The 17,001-nt window shown below is 40.9% G+C and overlaps 1 protein-coding gene across 2 annotated transcripts; it reads left to right on the plus strand.

Annotated features, from left to right (window-relative positions):
* Positions 1-481: 481 nt before the first annotated feature.
* Positions 482-11,166, plus strand: FGG (fibrinogen gamma chain). 2 transcript variants are annotated; one of them, XM_004708721.4, is made up of 10 exons: positions 482-632; positions 723-767; positions 957-1,140; positions 1,244-1,337; positions 3,258-3,388; positions 3,684-3,817; positions 4,982-5,166; positions 7,197-7,474; positions 10,259-10,428; positions 10,940-11,166. In XM_004708721.4, exons 1-10 carry the CDS (start codon positions 555-557, stop codon positions 10,952-10,954), a joined length of 1,314 nt encoding a protein of 437 aa, XP_004708778.1. In that variant the 5' UTR covers positions 482-554; the 3' UTR covers positions 10,955-11,166. The 2 variants fall into 2 exon arrangements, with proteins under 2 accessions (XP_004708778.1, XP_045151774.1); XM_045295839.1 differs by lacking the exon at positions 10,940-11,166 and having other exon boundaries at positions 10,259-10,754.
* The last annotated feature ends 5,835 nt before the right edge of the window (positions 11,167-17,001 follow it).

Here is a 17,001-nt window from a genome sequence, read left to right on the forward strand (position 1 = left end):
TACATTGGGGCATGGGAGGAGACAGATTCCTCCTCCCCTCACCACCAGCTATGCTACCCCATATCTGCTCTGAGAGAGAAATGTGAGTGAGTGGGGGCCTGGCACCAGACTCCAATTCAGGTCGAGCCATTTGTTCTTGCTGAGGTCAGATCCCTGTGTTTGTTCTCTCAGTCCTGTCCTGGGAGAGGTTGCAACAGGCAACCTCCCCCCTGGCCCCGTCCCCCCCACCCCCACCCCCCTTGTCATAGCAATGGCTAATGCTTACTTAGCCTTTGGAGATGATTTTGCTTCAGAGGAGAAAGGTTGAACTGGGCCCAAAGGAGGAGCTTCAAGCTGCATGTGGGATCTGGGAATCTGGGTGAGCAGAAGGGAGGGGCCGCCATAAGGGGAAGCACAGAGGAGAAAGACTTCCCTCCCCTTCTTGTAAAAAGGCCCCGTGATCAGCCCCAGCCACTGGCCGTCTGTCCATCCTCAGAGCTTACATAAATGGACGTGGGTGCTGAGAGCCCACAGAACTGACACTACAGGTTCGGAGCACCGGGCCCGCAGCCATCATGAGTTTGTCCGTGCAAACCTGGAGTTTAATTATCTGCCTCTACAGCCTTTTGCTGGCCTCTCCAACGTATCCGGCAGTAAGTTTACATCACATATGTGTCTTACATGGAAAGCCGACAAAAAGAAAGTATATGAACTAGTGGCGCTTCTCTGTTTTTCTCCTCTAGTTTGCAGCTACCCGAGACAACTGCTGTATCTTAGATGAAAGATTCGTAAGTAGCTTTTCGGTTTCTCTTGTGTTTAAGCTGGAGAGGGGGCAGATGAGTGCAAGGCATTCTTTTACTAGTGTCACTGGACACTTTGAAGATGAAAACACACACAAACATAGTCTAGGTTTTACCTATCTTTATTAATAAGTGTGGCTTTGATAAGGTTTTTAAATCTCTGTCTTGCGTTTTCAGGGTAGTTATTGCCCAACGACGTGTGGCATTGCAGATTTCCTGTCTACTTACCAAGCAGGCATAGATAAGGATCTGCATTCTTTGGAAGACATGTTAAACGAAGTAGAAAACAAAACGGCAGAAGCCTCAGAACTGATCACAGCAATCCAAGTCAACTATAATCCCGATGAGCCACCAAGACCAAGTGAGAGACCAAAGACTTCCCTGAGAGTGTAAATCGTGAAGTTCTGTTGCTTTTGTTGTTCTGTGTACTCAAGTATTTTCATATCTTTGATCCCATATTACAGATATAATAGAGGGTGCTACTAAGAAGTCCAAGAAAATGTTAGAAGAAATTATGAAATATGAGTCAATGATCATAACACATGAGTCAAGTATTCGGTAAGCAGTGTGTATTCATTTGCTCTCCAAGACTGATTTAGATTTTATTCAATACAGCAAGTCTCAAGTAACTACCTGCCCTCACTTCCATCCCCAATTATAATATCCAACTGGCATTTCCTGGAGCTTTCTTAGTGTGGTGGTCATGTGTTGGGCTGCTAGCCAAAAGTTTAAAGTTCAAAACCACCCACCACTCCGAGGGTGAAGGGACTGAGCTTTCTACTTCTATAAAGAGTTACAGTCTCTCAGGAGCCCACAGGGAAAACTCTACCCTGGCCTATAGGGCACTGTGAGTCCAAATCGACCAGAGGGCAGTGAATTTGAGTTTTGGAATCGGCATTTAGCCTGAGTGTCTTAACACAGTGGAGCAGGAGTGTTTAGTATCAAGTGCATTGTACTGCAGTTTAAAAATCATGGGAAACCGTGTCCTGGATGTCTTTAAAATGCCACAAACAACCATATTTATCCTACTGTTTATTTTCTTTCCATTTGTCTTGAAGTGTTCATTCAATTTAATGGGAATTTGGCTGTTGAAATAAAATTCTCTATAAAAATGCTATCAAATCCATGGTGAGGAATTAGCAAATAGTGGCATGGGGAGGATCTTGGCTCCTAGATTAAAGGACATTGAAGATGAGCAAAAAAAAAGGCATGACATCGTTAAGCAAACATTGTAAAACCGAATGTTGACCATAACATTATGAACCTGCGATTGTGTAATGTCCTACCTTCCCTCAGAGGTAAAACGTCTGTTGACAGCTTCCTAGATTCTCTGAAGATAAGGTCTTATATATAATTTTGATTTTTATCCTAATGTGTTCTCAGAGGAACCTGGGAACTTAAAAATAAATTGTGAGGGAAGTGGGTAGTGGAAGTGCTCCAAAAGTTGCTCCTCTCTTTCGTTCCGCAAGGTTTCTTATCATCAACATAGTTATCCTTATTAGAATTCCTAAGCATGATCATTGCTCAGTGTCGACGGAAGTCGACTGAGACGATTGTGCAGAATCTGTCTAGGGCGTAGTACGGGGGGGAATGATAAAGTAGTGTTTCTTTGTCTCTGAAAAAGGTACAGCCACTCACACCTTGTGGATAATTTCCTATCATTTCCGAGTATACAGACAACAACCCTGGGAGACACTATGAAAAGAGGGTGTTTGTTTTCCCGGGCCTTTTATGAGGCTATGTAAATAGAAACAGAAAAAGAAATGGAAGTCTTTGGTGTTTTATTTTTGTACGATCATGCCCGCAGGTTCTTTTCTCATTTTAGCACTAGATAACCACCCCATCCCCACCCCTGTCACCGTGTCCACCAGCATCGAGCTGATTTGGACTCATAGTGAGGCTTCCAAGGTGATGCATTTTTACAGGAGCAGACACCTCATCTTTCTCCCACGGAGAAGTTTGGTGCGTGTCACTTTTGGCTTAATAGCCAAAATACCTATCCCAGAGCACCACAGGAGGTCATGCATGGGTCTCAGTAGATCCGTGAGTGAGATGGGATGATGTTCTAGAACACTCACAATTACAGAAGAGCCTGTTCTGCTTCAGGCAGTGCACCTATTGACCAAGCTCATCACTGGTGTAGACCCCTCTTGCATAAAGTAAAATCAGAATGATCACTCTGAATGGCATTTGTTTATGGATAAGAACTTGATATTTATATCAGAGTTGAGATTGTATACCCCCATTCTGGGTCAACGCAGGTCAAAATTATCCTCCTGGCTTGATGAAAATATTTTGGTCTTGTTTTCTAAAATGCTTAGAAATTGTATTTACTTAAATCTAGTTGCATACTTTTATAATTTTCCAAAAGATGGAGCCATTAGGATATCATCAAAAAGTAATATTAAGAAAAAAGTATTTTATAAAATTACCCTTGCAAAGGGTAATTATCATTTTATCATTTTCTTCTGCTTACAGATTTTTGCAGGAAATATATACTTCAAATAGCCAAAAGATTAGTAACCTGAAACAGAAGGTAGCCCAGCTTGAAACAAAGTGTCAGGAACCTTGCAAAGATACAGTGAAAATATACGATACGACAGGGAAAGGTAAGTGAGAGGTAACTTTGGGACCATGTTCATTAAAGCAGATAGAGTAAGCAAAGAGGATTGCATGTATTGAAAGATATAAGAATACTTTGGAAGGTGGCTAGATATCAAATTGAAAGATCCTGATTTCTTAGGCTTTTGTTGGGTGACTAATAGTTTGCCATGGTGATGTGGGAAGTAGTAAAATGTTTTCTAATGAAATGACTCATTTGTCAGAAATTAGAAACTCATTTCCAAAGCCAGTGCAATCTTACTTTGAATCAAGGCACAGTGACAGTTTCTCCCCCTCCTTCAGATTGTCAAGATATTGCAAACAAAGGAGCCAAAGAAAGTGGACTTTATTTTATAAAGCCTCTGAAAGCTAAGCAGCAGTTCTTAGTCTACTGTGAAATTGATGCATCCGGAAACGGGTGGACTGTACTTCAGAAGGTATGCTTTTTCTCAGCACTTGTATTTGTAAACACCCACCTGTTTCTGCCACATACAAGGCACTTTCCTAAGTGCTTGTGATCACCAATTCGTTAACATTTCACAGCATCCCTTTGATGTAGGAACTATTACCACCCATATTTACAGGTAAGAAAGCGAGCAGGGACGAATTGCAGAAATGTGGGTGAAGGGAGACAATGGACAGTATAAGATACGCAATAACAATAACAATATATAATTGATCAAGGATTCATGAAGGTGGGAGGGTGGGAGAGGGAGGGCAAAAAGAGGAGCTTATACCAAGGGCTCAAGCAGAAAATGTTTTAGAAAGGATGGTGGCAACACATGTACAAATATGCTTGATACAACTGATGTATTGAATGTTATAAGAGCTGCAAGAGCCCCTAATAAAATGATTTTTTTTAAAGCTGAAGTGAGAGAGGTTAAGTAAGTTGGCCCAGGTCATGTGACTAATAAGGAAAACAGGATTTGAATGCAGGCAGTCTGATCCAAGTCTGTGCTATGACTACCATTTGGGCACTGGGTTTGTGATTTCACAGGAGCCCATCAGCAGAGCATCGTGTGACACAGAATGAGAAAGGGTCTCTTTCATCAGAAGAGTCAAGATCTGAGGTTTCCCAGCACAAAAGGGGAAGGTCCCCTAAAGGGTACATTTGTGCTGCTTTGAGAGAAAGGTGCTCTGCTGCCTCTGCTGGCCATGGTACCCACTGTGGATCCTGGCTCCCTCTGTTTACCTTCTTCCACTATTATAAATCTTCCTGCAGGGAGTTCTCCAGGATTAAATAAACGGTGAAAGAACTGGCTGGTGAACACAGACTGAGCTAAAGCCTGCCCAATTGACCATGAGTGCACGAGTCAGAAATACCAGGCTTGAGTCTCAAGTCCCCCAGGTGTCTTTAAAACTACCATGGGCTCTTTGAAGTGTTTCTCTTACATTCTCTTATCTAATACTTGCCGCCACCTTGAGACACACACATCACAAATGGAAGAGGAAGAAACTGAGGCAGCTTGCCCAGGGTCACTTAGTAGATGATAGTATCCTACTTCCTGCCCTTTTTTTGACAAAATAGCTATTCTGTTTTCTTTACATGCACTGATAGTTCTTTTTACCCCCCTTTTGCCTCCGTGCATTTGTGTAACTAGAGACTTGACGGCAGTGAGGATTTCAAGAAAAGATGGACTCAGTATAAAGAAGGCTTTGGACATCTGTCTCCCACTGGCACCACGGAGTTTTGGCTGGGAAATGAGAAGATTCATCTGATAAGCACACAGTCTGCAATCCCATATGCATTGAGAGTGGAATTAGAAGACTGGAGTGGCAGAACCAGGTAGGGTTTAGAAATGGCTTGCAACTTTTCATTGTATAATGGGATGTTCATTTTCCATTCCGCCTGCAGTGTGCATTCCCTGGCCACGCAGAGCCCAATAGTAAAGACAGCCTGGGAAATATGAAGAGCATGTCCAGCTATCTTTCCCAAGGAGTCAGTTGGTTCTTGGGAAGTCCCAAAGAGGCAGGGTCTATCCAGCATGGATCTGAGTATTTGATATCATCTATTAATTCAGAGTTCACTCATTTAGAATACTAGCTATTATTTACTGAGTTTTTGGTATGTACAAGAAATTAAACAGATTTTAATTTAATCGATACCAAATACCTATTTTATGAGTTAGGTCTTATTAATAACCGCATTTTACAGATTTATTTGCCCAATGTCGCATTGCTGATAAATGATAGGTGTAGGATTTGAACCAAGGGAGTCTGACTCCAGAGATACACTTCTCAACCCTATTCAGACTAAAAAACTCACCCCGACTTTTCATATTGCCCTATCTTAATGTCAAATCATGCAGTCAAATCTAAGGGGAATCTTAAAATTAAGGTAAGTAGCTCCTTTGATGGGACAGAGATCTCTGGGAATTTTGTGCATTGCACGCTTAATTACAAAGAAGAAAACTATCCAGTCCTCTTGTCCTGTCGACAGTCTAATAAAATAATTCTTTCTACAACAGGATATCTTGTTTTGTAAGATCAGAAACTACCATAGGCATCAGACTTTTTTTGTGATAATGTCTATCATGTCTCAAATGTTGGAGATTACAAAAGAAGCTAAAGTGTTTCTGGAAATCTCTGCACAAGTGCCAAGACCCATATTGTTCTCACTTTTAGAGAATTCTGTCCCTCCTTTAGCAACGTTTTCTTGGGGGAAATTTCACTTGAATTCTCACAGCTCATGGTTTGCCTCTTGGCAGGGACCTCCTCTTTTTCTGTTATGCTCCCTGAGGTCCTTTTCTGATGCCCCTGCACACGGGCGTGAAAAAGAAGAATCCCTTTAGGACTACACCCTTCGGATGGTTCAGGAGGGTTGACTGTGAAATGGTGCTATAGCATTAGTGCAGTAGTGTGCTTCTATAGTACTTCTAGTCGGGCACATTTGTTAATGGTCACTCCCTGTCCTGGTCTTTCAAAACTGTGAGTATAATGCCAGATATTTAAATAACATCTAGAACCAGTAGAACTTATCAGATTCCAAGCACTTTGATTTAATATTGAGGTCTTTTGAGTCCCTATGAGTCAGAATCGACTTAATTACAGGGAGTTTGGAGGTTTTTAGGCCAAAGATAAATAAACAGGTCAAGTTCTCAGGTTTCAAGGGATATGCTCTGAACTCTAGACCAGCCTAAGTCAGCGGTTCTCAACCTGTGGGCCGCGACCCCTTTGGGGGTCAAGCGACCCTTTCACAGGGGTCACCTAAAACCATCGGAAAACACATATTTCTGATGGTCTTAGGAACTGAGACACCACTGCTCTATCCGTCTCCAGGCGGGTCCACCCACATACGAATACCCGGATAAAGACTGTTACCCATGCTATATCATGCTTCAAGATAAATTTCATTTATTTGTCATTAGAAATAAACATCTCACAATATATAATTACATATTGCTTTTGTGATTAAGCACTATGCTTTAATTATGTTCCATTTGTAACAATGAAAATGCCTCCTACATATCAGATATTTACATAACGATTCCTAACAGTAGCAATATTACAGTCATGCAGTAGCAATGAAAAAAATTTTATGGTTGGGGTCACCACAACATGAGGCGCTGTATTAAAGGGTCACAGTATTATAAAGGTTGAGAACCACTGTCCTAAATGTTGATATACAGTGAATTGGTTCATCCAACCTTTGCCCCTTCCTAGATTTGCAGAAAACTACACTCATCGAGTTCATTTCTACATTTCTGCCGTGAAAAATGAGCCAAGTTAGAAATTCCAAGAAGCTGTCCTGTAGACTATATCCCTCAGGCCCTTGAGAGACCCAGGATATTGACATCACTGTTCCCTTCTTCTCAGTACTGCAGATTATGCCATGTTCAAGGTGGGACCAGAAGCGGACAAGTATCGCCTGACTTATGCATACTTCATTAGTGGAGATGCTGGAGATGCCTTTGATGGCTATGATTTTGGTGATGATCCTAGCGACAAGTTCTTCACATCCCACAATGGCATGCAGTTCAGTACCTGGGACAACGACAACGATAAATTTGAGGGCAACTGTGCTGAACAGGATGGATCTGGTTGGTGGATGAACAAGTGCCATGCTGGCCACCTCAATGGGATTTATTACCAAGGTAGGACTGTCTTTTCTTGGATTTCTGTAACAATGTATGCTTTTGCAAAAAAGACAGTAAGTAGATAAAAAGAAATAATTAGTTAAGATACTAGAGTTTTACCCTACTGGTCTTTATTTGAAACCAGCCATGGGCATATAAAGCTTATATCTAAAATGAAGAGGCCCCCGTGGTGCTGTGGGAGAAAGATGAGGCTTTCTACTCCCATGAAGATTGATGTTCCCGGAAAGCCACGAGGTCAGTTCTATCCTGTCCTATCGTGTCACTGTGAGTTTTGAGTGATGCTGTTGGAGAAGTGTTTGGCTTCTGAACACAAATTCAAAACAGGAGCCATTCCGTGGGAGAAACACGAGACTGTCTGCTACCATACACACTTATAGTAGGGTCTTTATGAGTCATTTGGGCTACCCCAAAATAAGTCCCTACAAGAAACCTACCTGCTGGAAAATAACCTACCTGTGCTTTGTCATTGTGCTAGAAACTACAACTGAAAAAAAATGGCACATTGGGCTTCGGTAATAATACCTTTAGACATAGCATATAAAGTAACTGAGTGGACTAACACTACCTGGTTAGCCTGGTTCAGCTTCCCATGCGTTATGCACCAGACCCAATCAGTGAGCAGGTAAGGGTCTATCACAGCTTGAGAGAAGAACCCAGCCAGGGGATCATAGACACTTATTATAAAATAGGAGTGGTCAGTTTAAAGTTTTACATAAAGCAGACATGGTTATGAAGACTGATTTTACTTACCATCAAACAATTATGTGTGGGAGGCTGTACTGGTGCTCAGGGATAATCATAAAGTATGGTAACACATATTTTAATGAGCAACCTTTTCTTCCTAGGGAAATGTTCTAGATAGTTGTCTCCTTGACAATCCTGTCAAAGATGAAATTCTTTTGAGTTTTCATTATTTTTTTTAAATGCCAACTTCCCTTTCCATCTACAAATCCACATTCATAAGGGTCAGCAGATCTGGAACTATTCATAGGCTATTTTTTTTTTCTTGTTTATCTATATAAGATAGGCAGGATAAACAATCCCAAGGAGAAAACAATGGGAACAATGGTTCCAAGGGGACATTGGAGAAGAGAAGATGGGGGATAAAGAGGGGGGAGCCAAGAAACCCATGGACAAGGGAACAACAAGAGATCTAAAATCAATGGCCAGGAGTCGCACAGAACGCCTGGGGGGATTCAATCAAGTGCAATTCAGCTGAGAGGAAGGACTGAGAGCTGAATGAAGATTGAACATGATAGTGGGATAGGAGGAAAGTAAAAGAAAATAGAGGAAAGAACTAGGAGACAAAAGACATTAATAGTGGTATGAAAATAGGCATGTACATATGTAAATATATAAATATATAATGATAGAGATATAGGCCTATATTCATATATTTATAGGTTAAGTATTAAGATAGCATATGGACATTGTGCCTCTATGCACTCCCTCAATGCTCCCTCAATGCAAGAACACTTTGTTCTAATAACCTGGAATTCTGTGGTGCTCACCTTTCTAACACGATTGCTGAAGACAAAATGGGTGCGTAAGTTAATGTGAGGAAAGCTGATGGTGCCTGGCTATTACAAGATATAGCGTTTGGGGTCTTGAAGGTTTGAAGTTAAACAAGGGGCCATCTACCAGGGAAGCAACAAAGCCCACATGGAAGAAGCACATCAACTCTTTTGATTATGAGGTGTTGACAGGATCAGGTATCAGAAGACCCCCAAACAAACAACCACTTTGATGTGAAGAGATGTGTTGGAATGGAGACCCAAAGCCCATGTATAGACAATAGGACATCCCCTCACTGAAGGGTCACAAGGAGAGGACAAGTCAGGAGGGTGCAATATATCACTGATGAAACACACCACATTCCCCTAGTTCTTCAATGCTTTCTCCCCCTCACTATCTTGACCTCAGTTCTATCTTACAAATCTGGCTAGACCAGAGCATGTACACTGGTACAGATAAGAGCTCTCGACACACAGAATCCAGGAAAGATAACACCTCAGGACCAATAATGAGAGTGGTGATACCATTAGGGTAGGGGGAAGGTGGGGAGAAAAGGGGGAGAAAAGAGGGACCGATTGCAGTGATTGACCTACAGTATGCCCCCACCCCAGGGGGACGAACAACAGAAACATAGGTGAAGGGAGACAAAGGATGGTATAAAATATGAAAATAATAATAATTTATAAATTATAAAGGGTTCATGAAGGTGGAAGGCGATAGAAGAAGGAGGGGGGGGAAAGGAGCTGATACCAATGGCTCAAGTAGAAAAAATATTTTGAATGATGATGGCCACATATATACAAATGTGCTTGGTACAATTGATGTATACATTGTTATAAGAGCTGTAACAGCCCCCAATAAAATGATTTATATAAATAAAAATAAAATGAGACCATCTGAGTGGGAATTTTGCAGCTCATTCTGGCCTGCCTAGGAAAGGTGGTTCATAATCATTAAGCCCAGTATGGTTACATTTAAAGAAGGAGGTCAGTGATGGACCTTTGGCATTCCAGCCCTTGCTAGTGAATAAAATTAGAATATGGAAGTGATCAAGAAAGACAACACATAAAGCACTGTTTAATAGTGGATTTATTTCAACTATGAATTGAGATTGTAGGACTCTTTAGGAATAGTTTCAGTTGGTAGATAAGCAATTTAAATTGGATTTCAGTGGCAGTGGATTTCATCATAGACAATGGTTAACAAAGTTGTTGAGGTGAAGGACGTTCAAGAGCAATGATGTGTACAATGTCCTGCTTGTTTTAGGTGGCGTTTACTCCAAAGCATCTACTCCGAATGGTTATGATAATGGTATCATTTGGGCCACCTGGAAATCCCGGTGGTATTCCTTGAAGAAAACCACCATGAAGATAATCCCACTGAACAGACTCTCCATTGGAGAAGGACAGCAGCATCACCTGGGAGGAGCCAAACAGGTTGAGCACCATGCTGAAATAGAATATAGCTGAGTCACTCCACACTGCTAACTGTTTGCACAGAACAACCAGCTTGTTTCTATTGACTCACAAAGTTTTGGAAGATTTCCTGACTCCCCATCCCCATTTTTCTTATGACATTTATCATTTTAAGCCTTCCATTAAGTGTATTTAGCTGAAGTGGAAATTAGAACCCACTTTGGACTGTACATATTACCCAATCACTATAATAAGATTTCTTTTTAAATTCTTTGAGGAAGGAATACCTTGGTTAGTTTCCCAAACATATAGTAATAAAAAGCGCATGGTCATGTTTTGAAATTCAATTATTGCATTTTATTTCAGATTGGTAAGTTTTATTAGTTCTTAAATAATTTGGTATTTGCTAATAAAATAGAAGTAAATTAAAAATGTTCAAATCCTAAGTAGTCCTTCTATATTTATTGGCCCTATCTGATTATTCTTGTTGAATGGAAAGGTTATTTTTTATATTTTTCTCTTTTGGTCGTAGGCTGGAGACGTTTAAGAGACCATTTCGAGCATGATGTACTTTTTTAGAGGACTTTATCTGAACAGAGACATAGATTTCCCCCCCCCCCCATGGGACAGTGGACTTGAAAAACCTCACTTCATTTTAAAAGTAAAAAGAACCCATATTGAAAACTCCACTCACAGTTTTATGCAGAGAATCATTTTCTACATGACATTTGAATAAAGATTTTATTTCCTAAGACTAGACACAGTGTGCCTTTTATTGACCATTAAAAAGTCACTTTCTTTCATTTTAGTAATTACCATTGCACAACCACCAGGATTTCCTGAGCCCTCGCTTTATCCTAAACTTTACACCAGACGCTTGGGAAGTTGGAAAGAAAATAGGGAACAGGACTTTTGCCTTCCAGAGATGATATGACAAATGAAGATGAATTAACAATAGGCAGTCATCAAATATGATATAATAATGTAAATAAGCACTAGTGCAGTCATGTCATTAAAATGCACGGTCTCCAAGTGTGAATGCGAACAGGAAGCTATAAAGGGATTCTCCCAGCAGTACTTTTCTGGTGTCCCATACCTGCAGCTAGCTGGTAGCAAAAGGACAAAAACTCAGAGCAGAGCGCTTTGGGGGACAGCTACCTCAATCTCTGCCTGGTGAACTGTGAGATGAGCAAAAGAAGATATCTTCTTCTTTGCATTCTGATTCTGAAGGTAGTGAGTGCATTTTTGTGGGGCGAGGAGAGTCCCCCACAAATCATCACAGGTCCGGTAGGCGCAATAGTACAGCGATAATAAGTAAAGATTATAGTAAAGTCAGAGAAAGCATGAGAGGTAGAGGAGAGATTGGAATGATGGAGTCAGGCACAATTCATGGTAGCATGCTCACCTCAGCCCCGCTTGGTGGTCCTCGTGGGGGGAGCCCAGCCACGAAAGCAGGAGAGAGCCTCGGGAGAGAGAGCAGGAGAGTCCCCACTTTATTGCTAACCAAAAGTTATCTGTCATTAGGGGGACATGATTACAGGTAACCACACGTCACAGGAAGGGGCAGTACAATACGCATGCCCATCGTAGGAAGGGGATGTATGACAGGCATAAGCATAACAGGAAGGGGATGAGCTAGGGTGTGCCCATAGGAATGGGAAGGTCTAGGGGTATACATGTGACAAGATGGGCGGAACCCAGATTCATGATGGCAGCCTAACCTTGGGCATCCTTGGGTGGGTTTGACCTCTCTGGTGTCTCCTACAAGGAAACAGTCAACTACTATTCTTATCAGAAGGGAGTGAGCCCTACTTATAGTGGGATAAACAGTGGTGTCTGCTTGGTCTAGAAGGCTGATAGCTCTTAGGGAGAATAACCCCTGATCTACTTCTGATGACCTCCAAGTGTATAGTCATTTGTAAGCAGCCAAGCTTGGCATACATCTGGGGGAGACAACTGGGGAGAAATCCTTCTGCCTCCCACACATTTTCAGTAGTCTGGATTCAGGCATCACCAATTTTCGGTGAGGAATTTGTTGTTGTTAGATGCCACTGAGTCTGTACAACATAATACAACACTGCCAAGTCGTGCACCATGCTCACAACTGTCCTTATGTTTGAGCCCACTGTTGCTGTGAGGATTAGCGAAGTCCATATTAATTGGCATAAGGTGACTGTAAAGTCTGACAAATTTTATGTGGGGAGGATGCGGTTATTCTGAAATCTGGAACTTTGGATTCCTGCCCTTTCTACAACTCTTTCTTAAATTTCTCAATTCCTCGGTTTCATGATTCTTGATTTAAAAATATCCTACTGAGAAAATAAACCAATTCCTACATATAAACGCCAATATTTGAAAGACTTGGAGAAAAATGATTCATTGTTGGTGGCTTTCCTTTATTCATGGATGCCTGAGGCAATCCTTCAACCAATATTTATTGAAAACCTTCATTCTACTACCTATTGGCTGGGATGATGGGGATATAGTATCATTCTTTCAGGAGCCTTCATAGTACAATAGTTATAGTGCCCAACTGCTAACCAAAAGATTGCCAGTTCAAACCCACCAGTCACTTTGAGGGAGAAAGATGAGGCAGTCTTCTTTCTTAAAGCTTAATAGTCTTGCAAACCCTGGAAGGCAGCTGTACTCCGTCCTATAAGTTGCCATGAGTCGGAATACATTTGAAGACAGTGGCTGGGTTTCATCCCCTTTCCCCAAACTATTCTCTTCCATTCAGCCCTAAAGTTCCCCAAAATCGGTGACTCATCTTTGATTCTTTTCTATTTCTTCCTCCCTGTATCCAACTCCTTGTCAAACAAGGAAAATCTACCTTCTAAATATTCATTATACTATGTGCTCCCTGAAGAGCCCTTGTGTTGTTGTGGAGTATACTTTTTATTGTTGTTGGGTTTTTTTTCGTTCTTATGCATTAACAGTATTTTTGTCTGTATACTATTGTGTTTTTACCTTTATCATCTTAGCGCGACTTGGTTTTCTGTTGGGTCTCCCAGTTGTGAAGCACAGGAGAAGTGGATGCATAAAAATAAGAAGGGGTTACGAGGGGACATAAGGGATATATGCATGGGGTAGGGAAAGGGGATTTCAGGAGTAACTAAGGAAGACAGGGGGGGCGGGCAGTGCTAGAATGGATTGTGGTTGCCTGAATCATCTTAAAGGTTTTTTAACCATGAGGGGAATGCTCTAAAATTGATGTGGGGGTGATTGTACCATTCTCTGTTATATGATTTAATGATTCAACTATTGAATTAGATGATATGCAAATTACCAGTGAATAAAACTGCTGAAAAAAAAGGAATGAATAAATAAATAACCTAACTCACTATCATCGGGTCCAGTTACCTCACAGGACAGAGTAGACCTGCCTCATGAGTTCCCAAGATGGTTAATCTTTAAAGAAGTGGAGACCCAAAGCCCATTTGTAGGCCACTGGAGATCCCCTTGCAGTGGGGTCTCGGGGAGGAGACGAGCCAGTCAGGGTGTGATGTAGCAACAATGAAAAATACAACTTTCCCCTAGTTCCTAAATGCTTCCTCCCCGCCCCCACTATCATGATCCGAATTCTACCTTGCAAGACTGACTAGATCAGAGGATGTACACTGGTACAGATAGGAACTGGAAACACAGGGAATCCAGAGTGGACGATCCCTTCAGGACCAGTGGTGTGAGGTGGGGGATAGAGGGAGAGTGGGTTGGAAAGAGGGAACCGACTACAAGGAACTATATGTGACCTCCTCCCTGGGGGACGGACAAGAGAAAGGTGGGTGAAGGGAGATGTCAGACAGTGTAAGATATGACAAAATAATTTATAAACTATCAAGGGCTCATGAGGGAGAGGGGAGCAGTGAGGGAGGGGGGAAATGAGGACCTAATGCCGGGGGTTTAAGTGGAGAGGAAGTGTTTTGAGAATGATGAGGGCAATGAATGTACAAATGCGCTTTACACAATTGAGGTGTGTATGGATTGTGATAAGAGTTGTATGAGCCCCTAATAAAACGATTAAAAAAATCAACTGAAACCTCTGCTATTAGGTGAAAAGAAGGTCGGTGGTCCCATATAAACAGGTTGTTTTTCTTTACCACTCAAACCACAGATAAGAATTGCTCAAAACTTTCCTTTGTTTTCTAGAGCATTCAAGAAATAGAGGTGGGAGAATGAAGTACAAAGGGAAGAGTCTCTGGATGGCACAAGCAGGTAAGCACTGGGCTGCTCACCAGGTTGACAGTTTAAACACACCAGGCACCTCTGAAGAAAAGCCTGTTGACATACTTCTGAAAACACAGACACTGTCTGTCCACCTCTGACTCACCCGGGGCCTCTCGGAGTTGGACTTGACAATGCCCAGTAAGTATGAAGTGTGTAAATTCATACACTTCCTAAAACCCACAGAGAGTAACTGTTCATTATAAACTAAGCAGGATCCCAGATGAAGTAACACCATGATTTCAGGTCATAAGCCTACTTTAACTCCTTACAATCCAAAGTCCTTCAATCAGTAGATGGAGTTTTTGCTTATTAGACAAATTTCAAGATTTTTAGCTATGCCTCTGAAGTATTAAAGATTTTACGTCTTAACATTTAGTGATTATTCTTTAAAGGCGTCTGTTTTAGATTGTGTGTGGATTGAGAGTGAGTGGGCAATGAGGAACAGTACCTATAGACAAGATGTCCAAGAACAACTAGAATGTTGGGGTTCTGACTCTAACCAGTATTTGTTAGTAGCATAATATATATGTTGGTTTGCTGAGATAGGGTGAAAAATGAAGAATGTATTTAACTGAGGGAAAACTATGTCTATCTGATGACTATCTGTTTGATGTGGATTGAGAAAAATGTTAAAGATTGTTAGATGAGTTGAAAGTAGATGGAAAATAGATTAGTGAAGAAACTGGGCTTTGGGGTGAAGGCGAATGATTTTGCTTCCTCTCCCTCTTTGTTCTGTGTGTGTCTCTCAGGGAATCAAGATGAATTTCATCTTATTTTTAGTTTTTATTGATTATTTTTTATCCATGTTGGGTTACTCTTTTGACTCTTTGGTGAGTTGCTTGATTGATTCTCTTATTCAAATGACACAATCTCTACTTCCTTCCTTCAGTAGGGAACCATTCTAATAGGTTTCCTATGCTCCTTTGTAGGCTTTATTATTCACCGCTTGCTGTTTGTGTGTATATGATATATTTATAATCACAATATACTATAAATAAACCTGTGTTATTTGGAATCTGATTCTCAAACTCTTTATTACCAGCCTGTGCTAAGTAAAAAGTTGAGAGAATTCCCATTTAGAATTTTTTTAGTTATATTTTTACGGTTATATTTACTAGATACAATCCTATATTTTTAATTTTAATAAGAGGTTAAATTGGGACTGGTGTATGTTATTGCTTTTTCAAATTTATTTTTCTAATTATTTTATTATAATTTATAAAAATAGATCTGTGCCACATTAGAAATTACTAAATCTGGTAGTTAATCATCAATAATTTGAGTGTCAGTGCTAAGGGCTATATTGTTTGTATGTTGTTTTTATCACTCAACAGTATGGTTTATGCTTTATCTATCATCTGAGTATTTTGTATTTCCTCCTGATTATCTTTTGAACCTAAAGTTTATGAAGTGAAACTTGTGTGGTTCCAATGCATGTGATTTTAAACCCTGTCCTTTTAAAATTGATTTTTAAGCTTATTGCATTATGTCAGAGAATTTAACCTTGATGGTATTGATTCTGGGGAAGAGGTGACTTCCCAAATTATGTTGGGACAAAGGAATTATTTCAGAATTGATCTCATTGTAAAAACTTTCCAAAAATGACCCACGTGTGGGAAAACTCAATTTTTCCTCTTTAAGAAAGAAAATAAACTCAAAGTACACAAATAGTTCTTGGCCTTGTAAACACGAACTTTGGCCAAAATGGCTCAAGTAGCCATTGGTTCATTTTGAGTTTGATAGCCCAGGTTACACCATTGGTTTGTGGAACTCCGCAATGAATCAGTTCTGAAAGCCTTCTGGGAAGGCTGGCTGGCAGCGTTTCGAGTCCTTGTTCACTTCAGTTTCATCGGGAAATATTTGAAGGCATGACCTCAGATAACTTTGGGATCGTGACAATTTGTCAGGTTTGCAACTGGATCGACGTCTGTTTCCTAAAACTAAATTCCAGTGTTCTAGATCCTCACTTCCATTTCCCAGGCCATCACCCAGATTTTCTTCTCCTGGGAACTGCAGGAGCAGGATGTTGGGTGGAAGCCTCCCCAAATAACCCTACAAGCTGGCTCTCCCTAAGTAAACAGGAGACAGATTCCATGCTGATATAAACTGGCCTCTTTCAAGTACTCAGGAGGGAATAGTTAACATGTGGCATATCTATAACTCTGAGCACTTAAGAGACCTTGAATCGGGGATGCTCTCCTTCACAATATGCTCTTCTTAGACCACAAGGCTGTAAGGTTCAGAAGAGACCGCACAAAAGTGTTACAGAGACCAGACAAGAGTGCATTGTTCTTGTTGTTAACATTGCTGTTGCCTCATAGGCTTTGAGTCTAACATTACTCGTTTGGAAATATGATTTTAATACTTTTT

Source organism: Echinops telfairi, unplaced genomic scaffold, assembly GCF_000313985.2.
Source record: "Echinops telfairi isolate 266 unplaced genomic scaffold, ASM31398v2 ScPeMD7_5868;HRSCAF=6743_1, whole genome shotgun sequence".
Taxonomy (NCBI): Eukaryota; Metazoa; Chordata; class Mammalia; order Afrosoricida; family Tenrecidae; genus Echinops; species Echinops telfairi.

Excerpts from the sequence above, each read along its gene's own strand:
- FGG (XM_045295839.1), top strand. The coding sequence starts at position 555 with ATGAGTTTGTCCGTGCAAACCTGGAGTTTAATTATCTGCCTCTACAGC. Across the intron at positions 768-956 it reads GTATCTTAGATGAAAGATTC|GGTAGTTATTGCCCAACGAC; the intron begins GTAAGTAGCTTT and ends TTGCGTTTTCAG. Across the intron at positions 1,141-1,243 it reads CGATGAGCCACCAAGACCAA|ATATAATAGAGGGTGCTACT; the intron begins GTGAGAGACCAA and ends CCCATATTACAG.